This window comes from Phlebotomus argentipes, unplaced genomic scaffold (genome assembly GCF_947086385.1).
Source record: "Phlebotomus argentipes unplaced genomic scaffold, Phlebotomus argentipes genome assembly contig_32, whole genome shotgun sequence".
NCBI lineage: Eukaryota > Metazoa > Arthropoda > Insecta > Diptera > Psychodidae > Phlebotomus > Phlebotomus argentipes.
In genome coordinates, this window is record NW_026776187.1 from 2,408,442 (window position 1) to 2,425,534 (window position 17,093).

Genomic DNA, 17,093 nt, shown 5'->3' on the forward strand with positions numbered 1-17,093 from the left:
ACTCACACCTGCTTCTTCAATGCCCCCCGACTTAAGAAGTGCTAAACGTCAGACGCTGGATTAGAATTTCATTTTTCACCAATTAATACAACAAGTGATTTATTAGAGCTCGATTGTGGGAAAATTTTATAATGATTCTCTTGAGGAAGTAAAGCGAGGATAAAATGGCAAGGAAGCATTGCAAATTAAAGAAGAACAAACAAGAGAGCAAATTTCCTTGAAAGTCTCAGTAAGTTATTTCAATTCGTACGTTCAGAGTTTCTTCTGGCTGTGAAAAAGTTCAACAGCAAGTCAATATGCAGAGAAAATAGAATTCTGTTCAAATATTGAAGACGTTGCGCATTTCCATAATAGCGCAATTTCAGAAGATAATAGCAGAAAACTTGAGTCACAGGATGAATTTAAATTGTCACTTTGCCGGAGAAACAGGTGAAATAATAAAAGGGCTTACCTATCTGGTGCGCAGATAATAATAAAATATATGTATGCCATGAAATTCAAATTGACTTATTGAGACAAGTACCATCGCGCAATGGGAGTGATATTGAAGAAATATGAGGACGAATGCCGAGCAGTAGTTACACTGACTTACTAGTGAATAAGTGAATAAAATTTGCAAGCAATTTCTTCTTATATTTCTTTGCTCTGTAATTTCCCGACGCGTATAATTTACGATGAATAATTGCACGTATGTAATCGCGAGGAACATTTTAGCACCAATGGAATGGGATACAGTTGGAGGCATCTTTGACTAAGTGAAGAACACACAACGCACTAAAAAGTAGTCCAAAAATCGCATTCGTAAGCAGAATAGCATTTTCGTTCCGAAAATGTTAGATAAATGTATTCAGAAATGTACTGTTTGCTTTAGAAATTACCTCTCAAACTCATTAGTTCCTTCCAAAATGTTTCCACTTAAACAAATTTCACTCCAAATTTCGCGATCTTTTCGTCTCTTCTGCACAATAGTTGTAATTTCTCACGGTTGTGACCAATTACATCTAAATATTTTAACAAAGCCAATCTCATCTAGATCGTGATGCTATTCAGAACTTCTCCGCATCTCAATCTTATCTGTACCGAAAATCTCGGGATAATTTTCTCCGACACTCTTGTTGAAATCCATCGAGGATCATTGGAGGATGGCCTTAATGCACATCTCGCATGATTGGATGTCTTTCACTGATAGAGATCTCACATGAAACAATCGGAAAACTGTCTTAATGCCCTCTCCTGCCGATGGACTGACATGAGCCCCAGAGCAGGAAAAAGAATCTAGTCCCGAGGTGGAAGAAAAAAGAACATCTCGAGAGATGAGACGCAAAAAAATGACAGACTTCTAGAGCAACGAACCTCCACATCATATTTTTGCAATTACCATTAAATTGCAATGTTGTGGGAAAGGCACACGAGTGTTACATGGTGACTTCTTGTGAACTATTATTAGGCATGAAGATGAGGAGAATCTCAGCTTCATGAGGCACACACGAGAGAAATACCACACCGCCCGTGATAATAAACACTCCGGTGGAAGTCCGTTAATTACGAAAAATCACTCCTAATGCACGCACTTTGTATTCATTGTGGCATAAATTAAGTGATTTGGGTGGTAAAATTTCAATCAAGGAAAAAAATCATGAAAATACTCACAAATGATATGAGAATGCAGCTCCTTTTCCAATCCATTGAAGGCTATTCCGGTCCTGTTTCAGGTTTCAAATCTACTTCTCAACAACTCAAAATAATCCTTCAACAATTCACTCTTCAACGCCTCATCAACTGATTTGCCAAAGATGAGAAATACCACACAAACTCAAGAAATCACTGCACTGCAAGTATTTTTTTTCCTTCTTCTGCTTCTGATAATCTCTTGCACTGGAGAGACGCTGATAATCCGCTGATCATGAAGAATTCTTCTTCATTGATTCACAAGCGAGAGACGCACTGCTGATGGTGGATCTTGATCCACGTTCATCGCACTCGGGAGACACACTGAAAATAAAATGGAAAGAACCTCATGGAGAACCCACCGGTGAGATGCGAAAGAGTCTCCATACCAGCGACCAACCGACCGATATACCATCGACTTCTTCACCATACACCGCAATTTACCACTAGTTCTTTCATTGTGTGCTAAAGGAATGATGCAAAGTGCATGACAGTACTTCGGGGCGAGTGAGTGGGTACGGGGCGATCTTGCCACTCCTTCCACCGCAGATAGAGCGACGGAGAGAGGGCAAGAAAGCCCACACTTTTACTCAGGGTATTTACTTTTATTCATCAAATGTCCTAAAATTCTCCACCAACTGTTTGCCTGGGCATATTTACTTATCATCACTGAAGACGAATCAACCATTACAACAAATATTTTCTGTTAAGATACATATCTGATCATATCGCCTATTTGAATATAGTATTTACCTTCAGTTCTCGCCCTGTCCAGACACTTAAATATCACACTATATTTAAAATAAACACACAAGACGACAGAAAAAGATATGGCCGAGGCCTGATTTATTCTATTTTGATATAAGAATAGATAGATTAAATTCAAATAAAGGTTCAAATTGTCACAGCATTGATGTTTCAGACAGTCATGAGCTGAAATCCCAGCCACGAGCTTTCCATCCATCGACACAGTCTCCAGACGAATGAAGCCATGAAAATTAAGTGATCATCGTGAAGATCAAAACCGCGATTTTACACAGTGGATCTCACTTGAAGGGCCGAAGAGTCACGCGAGAGATGAGGTGGCGAAAGTAATCACAAGTGATGGAAAGATCACCTCAGGGCGGAGAAAGAAATCGTCAGTAATTATAGAAAAATGCTTCAAAATATTTCAAAATTGAATATTAGGCAGAGAGCGATGATTATGATCTCCCAACGCGAGCATGTAAATTGCTTTATAGGAGGAGCATCTTTTTACCATGGATTGTTAAATTCTTCTTCTTTTTTCAGAGATGTGGGTATGCAAAAATGATTGGAAAATTAATTGTTGAAAGGTGAAAATAAGCGATAAATTATGCACTGATCAACTACTAATGAGAGCGAAATTCCCTTTTGGTATTCGCAAGAATGATTCACTTGCTTAAGATTGATTGCCGCCCAGTTAATCTAATTATCAGAGTGATGCTTGTGTAAATTGAGAAGTCTTCCAGTATTGGAAAATTCTTGAAATATTTCATGAAACATTTTTCATATTCATTTCGAGCCATTTTTCGCAATCTATATACATTATGTATGCAGCAATTTGCTGAAGAATTTACAGTACAAAAAAAATGAAGAATAGATAAATATTTAACATTGATCTTGAAAATCGTGTCATTGTGATCGTTTAGCCAATAAATGTACATATCATTGAAATCTTTCAGAATAATAATTGTTTGAGAATGCTAAAGTCTACCGTTGACTTTCCACTTGGCGAGCTAATGATCACTTATACTTGTGGTCACACTCGATTGATCGCGATCTTGATCGTGGGCATAGTGAAAAAGCGATCAATTATTTCCAATTAATTATCGGGCAGAGAATCTGAAAGTGCTTCACAGAGAATCGCCGCAATTAAAGCAATCTCTCTCTCTCGCTGCCATTCCCACAGGAAGATTCCAATTCCACGGTGCGATTGTGAGCGCCAAATGTGGTCGCAGGTGATCAAAATCACAGGGCGACCGCATCTCCGAGTCTGTCTCATGTTGGGATTCTCAAGTGCGGCACATAAATTACTCTATTTGCTTTGGCTGTGGCGAGTTTGGTCTGAGCCGAGGCTGCGGCCAAACGTAACTGTGGTAACTTACTTTTATGGCGCACGTTCTAGCCATTCATCATTAGAGCTCCTAATCGTACAGAAACCCCGACCATTGATCAATAATTATTTCTGCAAACAATTCAACTGCTTCTTCTCGACTTCTGTTTGGACAACCACCAGTGTTCGCAGGAGCGCGAATGAGGAGAAATAATGGGAGAGAGGCATAAATTATGTCCCTCATTGTTCTCGCTTTGCTGCCTCCTTCCCCATATATATATATCTTGAAATTCCCGCGATCACCACTCGATCATCTCAAATTAATTGAATTCTCTCTTCCATGTCAGTGCAGATGCCCCGTTCCACAGGAGACATCATACTTTGCGCGCTTTTTCACCCCACAATTCACCGTCATGATCGACGATTGCGCGATTGTTTGCGGAATGGATTCGATTGTGATCACTTCTGTGAACTTCACTGTTGCATTCTGGGGACCTACTATTGTGCCACTCTGTGGTGTCACCACAGAGACAATCGCCAGCAATATTGTTACATTTATTTCATAAAAGAGCCGTTAGTCTCTCGTGTAATGCTTGAAAACTTGTCTTGCAGTCTATTTTCTTGCGTGCACCTCAAAACCATCTTCAACATACCGGTCTCTTTTGGGGTTTTTAGGAAGATGGAACACCACCGATGGCTTCTATTTTACGTCTGTGCCACCAAAAGTGTGTCACCATTTCTATTTAGAATTCTCTTCTTTCTTCCCAAAATAAGGCACACACACACGCCAGACATGGAATATTGATGAAGTTCATCGGAATATCATTCGAGAGATCACCTTGGAATATTGATGATCACTGCCGAATTTAGAGAGAATCGACCGAATTGATGAATAGCAAAACATTGATCCATATTTCAGTGCAAGAAATGTCTGGCCTAGTGAAGTGTTTTAAAAATCACTTAAATTAATAATACGCCATTGTTCAAACCCGTTGCTGTATTGTGAGTATTTCGAGCAGAAACCCAGAAAAAAAGTCCATCTTGTATGAATGAAGATCACGAATTTATCAATGGGGATAATATGCACATGTTGACTACGGTGTGCCGAAATTATTGAAGGAGAGAAACACAAATACTCCGTGATCGGGAACTTTGAGGTCATCCATCAACCTCGTGCTTTTGCCCCGCTTCCCAGCCACAATTTGCGGTAAATGCCAGATGAAGTCCCACTGTCTCGGCATGTGATCACACTTCCCTTCGTGGAGGATGTAATTGAGGAAGATGAGAGTCTCGTTGCGGCGAATCTTCTGCCCAACGGGCGCATTTCTCGCCATAAGCACCAAATTCTTGAGCCAGCGGGACACTTGAAAGCAATACTTGGCATTTGACTTGCTTCTCATGAGCGCAAATGCTGTGCTGAGCAGAAATTCAAACTGTTGATCGAGACTCTGGCTCAACACAGCCTCATTCTTTCCCTTTATGGCTTTGGTTGGATCTTCTAGCTTCCTGATCACTCCTAATTCCTTCAAGTCCCTGTGAATATCCTTCAGAATTGGACAATAGTCTGTTGGTGTGTTGCTTCGCTGCCTCATCGACTGCCAATTTGATAAGACACTCCTCTGTGAGGAATCCTCAAGCAATCCGAGATCTCTTCTTATGAGAGTCACGCAGAAGAGGAATCCATCAAGATTTCGATCTCTGTCCGAGCGGAATTTCTTCTGTCGATGCCAGAAATTGAAGTATTGCTTTGCAATCTCTGACATTTCTTGATCACATTCCTCAATCAGCTTTTGCGCCAGATTCAAGTAGAATTTGTACTCATCCATCGCCGATGCCACGAAACACAGAAATTTTATCAAAATTTCTCCAAACAAAAATCAATAAGAAGACGCGATTTATCATATTAAATTACTTGTTCTTTACTTCTCGTGTAAAAATTTGGGGGGGTTTTTGAGGGGATAATAACCAAAAGCTTCCACCTGAAAATGCCGCAAGAATGCGTAGAAAATCTCTGATGACCTACAAGTGACTTCGGCCGTTCAGTCACTTGCCCAGGGCCTTCCTCAGATTCTCCGCAAGCTTGTCCATGAAGGCGAATGTCTCCAAGTAATCCTCGCGCTTCACATTGTTCATTCCCTTGATGCAAATCGCCAAGTCCTTTGTCATGAAGCCAGCTTCAATGGTGTCGATGCACACTTTCTCCAGAGTCTCAGCGAACCTCTTCAGCTCAGCATTGCCGTCCAGCTTCGCCCGATGGAGAAGTCCACGAGTCCAGGCGAAGATTGAGGCAATGGGATTCGTGGAGGTCTCCTTGCCTTGCTGGTACATGCGGTAGTGGCGCGTGACAGTGCCGTGCGCCGCCTCGGACTCAACAGTCTTTCCATCCGGACACACAAGCACGGACGTCATGAGACCCAGAGATCCATATCCCTGCGCCACAGAGTCGGACTGCACGTCACCGTCGTAGTTCTTGCACGCCCACACGAAGCCACCCTCGCTCTTCATCGCATACGCCACCATGTCGTCGATCAGACGGTGCTCATACCAAATTCCAGCAGCCTCAAAGTCCTTCTTGTACGAGCTGTTGTAGATTTCCTCGAAGATGTCCTGCAAACAGATGGAGAAAAGCATTCAATATCCGCTCTCATAGATTGCACAGAACGAAAGTAAATGTATTAATTAAGGTCAGTGAATTGCTTTAGAGATAACATCAATGTCTTAATTAAGCCTTGAACTTGACACAGTGTCCACAGAGTTGACTCGATCTCCTCAGACAAGTTTGCAAATTTACACATCAATAAAATGCAACTGAAACTATAAAGATCGAACCATTTTCAATGTGAATCAGTCTAAAAATAAACCGCTAATGTTTTTTTTCTGCTTGCAAATTTCCCTATCAATAGATTGATAAGCGTTTTGAAACTATTAGTCAATTTACATTTCAAAGACAACTTCATCCTTTCTAATTAATTCACTGGCGGTAATTATCGTGAAAACAGGTGGGAAAGAAAACATTCTTATTGACTTTTCTCTCACCGTCACAAGAACAGCGAAGAAAAACAACTGTACAGCATGTCTATGCTAAACTAGTCAAAAAAGGTGAGTGAATTGGGGTCACAAGTGTAAACAAGCATCATGTAATCTCATCTCGCTTGGTGGTAGTGCTTTTTTCCTGACACCGCGGATTATCTCTTGCAAACAAATTGTGAAAAGATAATGTTAAGTACGCGTGTAGCAGAAATCTCTCTTAATGTTCTTGCATAAAGAATGCGCTGTTTGACTTCTCGCGATTCAAACTCTTCTCAGTTATTCACACAAAAAGATACAGTCAAGTAATTGTGTGCAGAAAAAAGGTGTTAATCACCAAAGGAAATTGTTCTTTTATCATTTCCTAACAGAAAAGAAACTAATCATATTTACCTTAAAGCGTCCATCGTACTTCTTCAGGATGGTGTTCTTCGTGCTCAAGTACAGCGGATATTTCCTGGCCAAGGCGTACTTGAAGGACGAATGGGCGAAATCCACGATCGAGGCGTCAGTGTTGTACATGGCGAGAGCAACTCCTGCTCCCTGGTACTCGTGCACCACGTACGAGATCGTATTCCCGGACTCAGGCGTGAACTTCAGCTCCAGCTTGCCGGCTCCGGGCACAACAAAGTCCGTAGCCTTGTACTGATCAGCGTGTGCATGACGGCCGATGATGATGGGCTTCTCCCAGCCCGTGACGAGACGCGGAATGTTCTTGCAGATGATGGCCTCGCGGAACACAGTGCCGCCGAGGATGTTCCTGATGGTGCCATTCGGAGATTTCCACATCTTCTTCAGCTTGAACTCCTCCACGCGCTTCTCATCCGGCGTGATTGTGGCACACTTAATGCCCACGTTGTACTTCTTCACAGCCTCGGCGCAATCAATCGTCACCTGATCGCTTGTAGAATCGCGATACTCAATGCCCAAGTCGAACACGTGGAGCTCAATATCGAGGAAGGGCAGGATGAGCTTCTCCTTGATCAGATCCCAGATGATTCGGGTCATCTCATCGCCCAGGATGTCTACAACAGGACCAGCACGAATTTTCGACATCTGCAAACGAACGGAGGTCATTATCAGCTAAGTTGAACTCTCTTCCACGATGTTTGTTCAATAGTGGAGATTAAAATACTGGGTCAAGACTGCATGCAGCACTCAAATGAACCAATTTCAGTTCTTTATCAAGTGACACAGTGATCTTGTGTACTCTTCAAAACATAGTTCCAACTATTATCGCCACTTGGAGCCAATCTTCGGCAAAAATGCATTAATTTTATTTGATTTCATTCAATATTGTGCTGCTCAACAAATGTTTTTTGCTTGCAAGAACGAAAAATCGTTCATTGGAGCACTAAAGATGATAAGATATGATAAGATATATCTTGTGAAACTAACGCTGGTTTGGGAAAAAACATGTAAAGGTCGCCAAACGGTCGCCAGATGGTAATCTTAGCCAAAAGTTCGCGTGATCTGTCGCCAACTGTTGTAAACAACACTGTTATTGTATTCTTCACACGATTATATGAAGTTGATCCAAATTCCGGGCATGTTAATAACCTTTTGAGGTTGTTTTTGTGGGTCTTCATCAATTGAACTTGATAAAATTTTAGTTGAAAGGGGTCAAACCCCTTCTATAATCACTTGACTAAATGTTTGCTGTGACAAACAATGCCACATAATGTGGAAAATACAGTATTTATCTTTAAAAAGCGCAATTGAGATAATTTAAAAAAATATTTGCTCTCTCAAATGTGACACTCAGAGCAAAACTCAGTTCACTTTCGCTTTTATCAGCCAAATTGAACGGTTAATTGAATTGAAATTAGGGTATTCTTTTGGCCCAATGGAATAATAATGGAAAGTTTTAACCTCCGCCAATCGGAATATTCATGTAATGAATAGTTTTACATCTCATTCATTTTGTAATGCTCAATGTCAAATCAATTATTTTCCTCTCTCTTCTCAGCGGCGCTTAGTGCAGTTTTAGCGGGACTTATCTTGACGACTGATGAACCCCTTGATCCGGGAATTAATTACTCGCAGAGACTCCGTGAAATTGACATGTTTTTATCTCGCCGGCAACAATGTGAGATTGCGGGAGGCAATCGCAGCACTGTCACCAGCTTCCGGAGATAACTCCAGCTCCGGGACGTGAAAATTCGCTGAGAAATCAGCCAGACTCGCCCAAGAGGTCAACCACGAAATTGAGGCGCTGATTAGGCCCGTTTTTGCCAGCTCACACTTTCCACGGAGCCTCACACAGCGACAAAAGTGGTCAGTCACTTTGTTAACTCTCTCTCCATGGGATTATGCAATCATGACAAGGTGGTTTTCAGTAGTTGGCCAGCAAGCCCAAAAACACTGAAGAGAGTGACAAGAAGACATTGTAGGGAAAATTCACTCACCTTTCTCACAAGTTTTTCAGCACCTGGCAGACGAGTTTTCACACAGATACTAGTGGACGTGGACAGTGGGAGTCACGGAGGATGGGATTATGTGATTATCACACCAAAAACACTTGAATTGAATTAAATAAGTGGGTGAGAATGAGGAACGCGATGAGCTCCGTGCGTCGACTTTGGGCCAAATGCCTGCCGATGAATTTGCCACTAAATGTGTATCAAATATCTGCAGATCTGCAGGCATTTCTGCAGGCGAGCTTTTATCCCAAAAGTTTATTGGATTCAAAAGAGAGTAGAAATATAACGGACGTCTGCATGCTGTGGCGATGCTTATTTCAGCACGAACACCAATTTTTGCCCTGGAAGTACATGTATTCCTGCGGAGGAAAACAAATGTTCGGCATTATTATTCATTTTGAAGGATATGAGCATAACTTACCATGAGGAAAGCAGCCCCTATCATTAAGGACTTCTTCTTCACATCCAAATCCTGATCAGTGAAGTAGATGTTGAGGGAATGCATTGAAATCTCGGAGTTCCATGTCCGCGAAATCGTCCCAACTTGAGTCAACATGTCTAAGCTCATGAGCCTGAAGGACGTCTCGCTGGGCAGGAAGCCAGTCCAGGAATGAGGACCGTGAATGTAGTACAAAACCTCCTTGTTGGCGTGCAGCACGCGAAAGTCGCAACTGGTCAGGGAGTCGGCCTGCTCAACGTAGCCCAGCAGATCTCCAGGAGGAGTCCACACCTGTACTGTCTGGTTCACGCAGAGCGGCGCATAGACGGGTCCGCAGCACGTCGTTCGCCGCAGCGTGAGCGCCTCTCGGTTCGTCTTGTCGGTGATGTGCATGGAAAAGGGACGTGAGTAGCCGCATAGAAGACGACTGTTCTTCGAGGAAGTCTCAGAAGCGTAGAACAAGGCTTCGCCACTGCCAGCTCGCACAGTGTAGCGATTTTCAGACGACACGGCCGATAAGTCTACAAGATAGAGAAGCCCTTGAGCAATCATTCGTGACAATTTGACTGTGATTCCTCACTGTTTATGAGCTCAAATGTCTGCTGGATATGAATTGAGGGCTGCCCACGAAGGGTATCAATTCCAGTCCGATGGATAAAAGGGATCACAGGTGCGCCTAGAGTGTGTTCGCCCACTTGCACAGTTGATATGGACATTTGCTGATCTGGAAAAAGGGAAGCTTTTTTAAATGATGGGGAAAATATTGTGGAGGAATTTGATAAGCTGACTTGAATGGGGTGGTTTAGGCTGAGCCGTAATAATTCCCTGGTCCTCTCGATACACTGAAATGGCACAAGATATTGTGTGAAACTGATAACTCTCTTATCTCTCTGTGTTCCAGGTGACAAATCACTCACAGATGGGCTCCGCTCGGTTCTGCTGAGAAATGTAATTCTCATCGCCAAGACTCTTGACTCCGTCGCCCTCCAGCATCTTTTCTCAGGGGATTTTCTCGCTCTTCCCAATTCCTCTGCTCACTCAGAATGCGGAGCAATTTCGCAATCGACACGCACTGGTTCAGGTCAAAACAGTGACTAAATCAGTCAATTGTTGGCTGTTATCAGTATCGAAAATGGCATCGTTATCGCAAAATATTTCTTCTACCTTTCATATTTGTGATAAAAACACTTGTTCATGTGTATTGTCGCGAGATCGTCAATAAATGCCTCATCACAATACTGTGTACTTGAGAGCAAAGTGAGGCTCTCGATGGTCGTATAAAATACCTTTACGATATACTAATGACCTTTTGGATAAGTAATTGAGAAAATTGAATGGAAATTAGAGAAGATTCAGGCGATTTTCCAATTATCTGTGGTACGTTTATGATTTATTACAGCACCTCTTCGTACACTGTAATAAATAAACACGACGATTCAAATCTTATCGAAATCAAAACACAGGAATATTATACATTATTATTTAATGGATATTTTACTTTATTGAGACATTACCAATAATAAACATTGAATGGGATTTCACATTTTAGATCGACTGTTCCTTCGGATCACGATTTTTTTTGAAAAGTCAACTTCACAATTCCACCGTGGAAACCTAAAAACTCTGTAACAGATTTTTCATCTCTCAACTCTGTGCCATTTTTTTTCATTATAATTATTGTCAGAGAATATGTGTTTAAGTATATGTTATGTTATGTCCCAAGATATTTTTTGACACGTCATCCAGTGCACATAAATTTATCGAGAATTTAATTATATGGAAATAATTGCTGAAGAAATGAGATAGTCAAAATTCCAAAATCTTACACAAAAATATTTTTTTCTTTTCCACCATTATCAATCCAATTAAGATTTTCTTTTTGTCATAATGTCTTACAATACTAAGAATATTCCATTTTTCAAATAGTTATTCATCTCAATTAGTTTACATTTAATAATATATATATATATATGTTTTCCTTCCTTGGTAGATTTTATGATCAACAATTTTTTTTTTGTTTATAGAGGAATAAATTTCACAATAATTACATAGATTTGGTATCATTTTTTTCTCTCCTCTTTTGCCCGAAAAAAAGGAATAAACAAAAGTCATTCTGTTGTTCAGCCTCGATTTGTTGTTCTCTTCCCCCTCGATGGAAATTGATTTTCTGCCATTTGCCATCGAGAGCTTTCGCACCATTGCCGCCCACATAGAAATCGCGCCTCCGTCAAGTGCAAACATTTGTATATTTATATATGGAGGTCTCTCATTTCCACATTACTTGCGAGATTTTATATCTCTCGAGTGATTAAAATGCCCGAAAAATTGTGTATATTCCCAAAAATTACCACTAAGTTCATCTCTGTAAAGTTAAGAAGCTGCTCTCGAGGGGACCTCGGGTCCGGCTGGGACCACACTATATGATTCAGCTCAGTATGAGGGGCTCTTCGGCGCTTAGTAGCCGATGTCGCGGAGATAGACACTCAGACAGGGGTTCCGGGAGCACTCGCGCGGTCCCAACTGAGGCCCTGGATTGCCGCGGAGGATCATCAGCGCAGATCGGGCGGCGGATTGGCACTCAGTGTTCGCGTTGCACATCGAGTCAGCCTCTGCCAAGTATTGGAAGTCGCATGCCGTGAGAGAAGTACCCTGGAAGACAGAGATTTCCCATAAATCCCACAATTCAGACACTCAATCTGAGCCACAGATCAACTCACGCAAATGTAGCAAAGCTGGTGGCTGAGACACACTGAGAGGAGGTCCTGCTGGAGATCACCGCTGAGAAGGTCTACTCCGCGGCAGCGTCGCTCGATGGCATCCACAAGGGGACACTGGGCGAAGGAGCGTCCGCCGCCCAAGCTATAGGGATCAGCCATGAGATCAGAATGTCCTGCGCCGAGTTCCTCCTCGAATTCCCCCAAGTTGTTGGCAATCTGACCAATTGGGTAATCGTAGCGATTGATATTTGTGCGCTTCTTCTTCCTGTTGTCCACATCCTCCTTCTCGAGCCCATTTTCTGGCTCCTCCTGAGTCACTTTCTCTGTGGCGGACTCGATCTTGTGGCTGAAATTACGAAAAACAGAAGTGACCATCGAACTATCTCAGATTTCACTCCAGTTCAACTTACTCTTTGTTCTCAAAATCCACCTTCTCTTTCTTCACAGCAACTCTCTTGTCCTTGTCCTTGTCCAGAGCCTTGGAAGGTTCAATCTCATTCAGCATCAGATGGCGCTCGGCTTCAACGGAGTCCTTGAGTCTCTCCAGAGCCTTTCGCATCTTCTCCAGACTGTACGCTGTGGCCAGTCGTGAGATGACGTGATCCTTCAGTCGCTGGATATCTTCAGGATCAGAGATTCCCTCATGAGCGCCAGTGTACTTGATGGTCTCATCAATGATGAGATCTTCGATGTTCTTCAGTTTCTGGTCCATATTCTCCAGCTTATCCTCACTCACTTGCTTCTTGTCGCGGTGCTCGCGCTGAAGCTCGCGCTGCTCACCAATATCGTGGACCCGGAAGTGCTGCAGCGGATACTCCTCCGCCTTCTTCATCATGCTCTTGTACTTGTCATTGATGTAGCCAGATTTCTTCTTGCGATCAATTCCGAAGTACTTTGACCATTGAATGGACTTTTTTCTCGTCTCGTCAATCAAATCCCCGGGGATGATTTGATCGTCTTTCACAACTTCAAGGTTGGTCTTCTTCTTCTCATCAGCCGCACGTTTCTTCTTCTTGTCATCCTCTGGCTCATCCTCGTGGTCCTGATGGTTCTCGTGGTCGTGGTGCTCCTCCGAGTGATCGTGGTCGTGGTCATGAGAGTGTTCCTTGGTGTCGCTGGAGCGCTTCTTCTTGCTCTCATTGTCTCCATCACCGAAGATTCCCTGTAAATCCTTCACAACCTTCTCATCAGTGCCGGACACGTTGACCTCCTCAGGAGCCGGGGATCTCTTGCTCACTGGGAAACGCTTCTTGCGCGATGCCGGAAGCCACGGAAGAGCCGGGAAAGTGCGTCGCTTTTCGGGAATTGGAGCGGCATACATAGCTGGGAAATTGGCTGTTTTTCGCGACTCATAGAATCTTCCTGGGCTTCTGTCCTCAAACAACGCCCTCTCGATTTCGTTCTCCTGCTGCTGGTACTTCTCCCAGAGTCTTCGCAAAGCCTCCTTGTATTTCTCCTCCCGCTCAGCGTTGTTCTCCCGCTCGATTTCTCCAAGGAAATCCTGAGCGAATGACGGATCACTGAAGGCGTCCATTTCACGCTCTCGGAATACTGTTTGATATGGAAGTTCTGAAGACAAAAGAAATTACGAAATCAAATTGATAAGATTATGAGCTTTGCATGCACTCACCATCTTCTCTCTCGCGGAAAATCGATCGCTTTCTGGCCATTTCGTATGGTGAGTCTTCGGCAAACGCCTGATCGTTCGGCATTACTGGAAGCCTGTCATCTCTCTCATCTTCCTCCTCTCGGGACAGATAGTTTGCCAGCATTTTATTCAACTCACGACGACTACCATGAAAGGGTGGGTTTATCGGGACTTCTCCTGCAAATTTTGCAAAATCATTGAGCTCAGTGTGGTTGATTTTGCGCTATAGTTCGATTCCCTCTCATGGGAGGATGTTTTATTTCTACTTTATAGGCAAGATTATATGCCAATTTGAATGTGAGTGGCTTTGAGTGGGCGCTCAATACATCTTTTGTGATGTGGAAATTTGTATGGACATACAGAATCCGAACAAGAGTTTTAATTGCTATACTTGTTGTGATATTGGCCATATTCATAAAGTTTGTAGCTGCAAATTATGTAATGATTTCACAAAGGGGAATTGCTCGGAAGTAATGCGTATCCAAAAGCAATTCTTCGAACAGCTACGGATTAATAAAGTGCATCCAACTGAATTAGTTGTGAATGATAACATTTTACTACACGCCGTGAAAATGAGAGGAATTGTGCAAGGACTGTATTTTAAATATTCAATCTTTTCAAATATGTATGAATTTCTCAGAAAATATAATTAAATGCTCAAAAGACCTTTTTGTTTAAGCAATTTATGTCAAATGCAGAGTGAAAAGTTTTGTCAAATTATTAAAGGATAATTTTTGGGTTATCCTTTCAATAAACAGTAATTTTCTTATCAAATATTTTGATAAGAAGACAACAAAGTCTTTAATCCCACTTGCTAATCATATTTGAACTTCTTAGTTTAGAAATTCACACAGAAAGACGTGAATATTAGAAATCTATAGATATGTGACATTAAGGGATATGTGATATAGGCGTAATTGACTTGTATTGAATTTCAGAGAATTTCTTAAGAATATTTCAACCTCCCTCTTCTGGAAAGGATTACGTGACAGAGTTTCCCCAATTAATTATTTCTCTGTACATAAACAGCCATTAAACTCCTCCGTTGGGCCGTAACTTTTCATTACATATTTCTGCCGTTAAGTTGCTCCACGATATCCGTTTTCTTGCCTTCTTCGCCGCAATTTCCGAAGACAGGATTAATTGACGTGACAAGGGACTCACCTTCTGGCCAGTACTCGGGCTCCTCGTCGGTCGGTGGCAAGTCCAGGTAGTCCCTCAAGGCCAATTGCGCCTCGCGGTGGTGCAGCGCATCCACCGCCGACTGGAGGGAGTAGGGAGAGCGGGACGGCTGCTGCGCCTGCACCAGAGGCAGGAGCAGCACGAGGAGCACTCGGGCAGCCTTCAGACGTCCCATCCTTGCGGCCAGTTCCACGGAAATCCTGCGGATCGAGCTTCTTGAATAATTGCGTGATAAAAAGCTCTTTGCGCGAGCTTCATAAAATATATTATGGTCTCATTTTATTGCATATTTGCACCTTTACCGGACTACTGAAGGTAATTCATATTTACGAGTGCTTTGAAAAACTATTAAGTGTTGTTTAGTTATCTTGAATTTAGAGAAATTTCACTTGGGTACTTAAAGTGGGAGATTCTTAAGGATTTTCAAACATTCTTCATGACTTTTTCGCAATTTTTGGTTAAGTGATATTATTCAATTCCCTTTCTATTTTTCACATCTGCGGTTTGCGTAAGACAAGTCTATAAAAAAATTCAGAGTGACAGATAATTACTCATGGAACCATTGTTGACAAAAAAATTTAGACCTCTGTCTAAATATTAAAATTTATGGCATATCCAAATATATTCCCAAGCGGTTTCAGTTCATTTTTTTTTTACACTTTGTGTGTACTTATGTAGATATGTGAATATTAACATGGAGGGAAAAATATCACAAGAGACTGTCAAGAGACGTGAGATAAAAGAAATGCCACTACAAATAAAGTTTTAATTGAAAAACTCCCGCTTTGTTTCGGCATCTTTACTTTATCTTCGAGTGACCATTTTCAGCAGAAAAAGAGGACGAGAGAGAGAGAGAGAGAGAAAGTGATATATAGTCTTGCGAATATGGAAGAAGCAATTTAAATTCTCATCACAAATGCGAGCTTTCACGTTTTCATCATCCACGATCCTTCTCTCAATATTTCCTCCATAATTTTATTTAGATATAGACATAAGTATTTTTCCAGGCACATGAACAAATATTTTTCATACGAAATCCACCCTCTTGGATGATGCTTTTGACATTGAAAATTCTTCCATTTTTGTCTGAGTCACTTTCGTGGATATTCCAGTGTGCCAAATCATCTCTCTTTTTCGGTGAGTGAAGGAAATTGGAGTGCACTTTAATTATGCCTTCAAGGGTGAGAAAATTGAATTAAAAAGGGGACTACGGCGGTTCACAGCAAACACACTCTTCGCGGAGCTTTCGAGACTCGGCGTCTCCATTTGCGAAGGAAGCTCTACACTGCGAGTGGCGTTGAGGTAGGGAAGAACGTCGCAATTCCAAGTGTAAAGGTAAGAGAGTGAGGCTATTAATAAAACTCACTTGTTCAAATTACATTTTTTTTCTCACATAATCTACTAAAAGAGGAAATCGATAAATGCCTCTTGTCTGTATGAAAAACAATACCCTTCCGTATGAATTTTATCTATATATTCACTTTTCGCCGCGCTTGCGAGTGTGAGTGTAGGGAAAAAGGCGAGCTAACAAATTACCAATTAGTCTCTGTGGGTGTCGAGAAAATGTCCCCAGTCAGAGCCGCCCAGTGGGCTCGAGATGCTCTCCTTGGACTTGGCTGGCGAAGACACTGATATGGCGGTGAAAGAGTCCCGAAAGTGTGGCAACTATTGCATCAAATGGATCACAGAGGAGTGGGACACTTGTTGGGCTCCACTGATGGCTGCTGAAAATTTCCCCCAAAAGCACTCTTCTCCCGGACTTCCGCACACTGTAGCCACGGCACTGGACACACTGGAGGAGTGATGTGGCTGGCGACTGGGTGGCAGCTTTTATACGCGGCAACGACAGCCGAGGAAATCAATATGCGCGCGATGGAGCCCCCGTGATCGCATGCGTCCGGAGGGGAAGTGCTCA

General features: G+C 42.3%; 3 protein-coding genes across 3 annotated transcripts; all 3 read right to left on the reverse strand.

The window, feature by feature from the left end:
* Positions 1-5,636: 5,636 nt before the first annotated feature.
* Positions 5,637-9,375, reverse strand: LOC132264363 (isocitrate dehydrogenase [NADP] cytoplasmic). The gene is made up of 3 exons (XM_059764546.1): positions 9,178-9,375; positions 7,163-7,825; positions 5,637-6,349 (listed from the first exon to the last, which is right to left on the reverse strand). The coding sequence occupies exons 2-3, from the start codon at positions 7,823-7,825 to the stop codon at positions 5,786-5,788; spliced, it is 1,227 nt and encodes a 408-aa protein (XP_059620529.1). The 5' UTR covers positions 9,178-9,375; the 3' UTR covers positions 5,637-5,785.
* Positions 9,376-9,416: 41 nt separating this feature from the next.
* Positions 9,417-10,770, reverse strand: LOC132264364 (phospholipid scramblase 2). The gene is made up of 5 exons (XM_059764547.1): positions 10,549-10,770; positions 10,420-10,473; positions 10,212-10,355; positions 9,614-10,152; positions 9,417-9,551 (listed from the first exon to the last, which is right to left on the reverse strand). Exons 1-5 carry the CDS (start codon positions 10,622-10,624, stop codon positions 9,510-9,512), a joined length of 855 nt encoding a protein of 284 aa, XP_059620530.1. The 5' UTR covers positions 10,625-10,770; the 3' UTR covers positions 9,417-9,509.
* A 327-nt stretch (positions 10,771-11,097) lies between these two features.
* On the reverse strand, positions 11,098-16,974 carry LOC132264362 (zinc finger CCCH domain-containing protein 13). Its single transcript, XM_059764544.1, has 6 exons — positions 16,715-16,974; positions 15,161-15,378; positions 13,979-14,173; positions 12,759-13,917; positions 12,349-12,694; positions 11,098-12,280 (listed from the first exon to the last, which is right to left on the reverse strand). Exons 2-6 carry the CDS (start codon positions 15,351-15,353, stop codon positions 12,086-12,088), a joined length of 2,088 nt encoding a protein of 695 aa, XP_059620527.1. The 5' UTR covers positions 15,354-15,378; positions 16,715-16,974; the 3' UTR covers positions 11,098-12,085.
* Between the last annotated feature and the right edge of the window lie 119 nt (positions 16,975-17,093).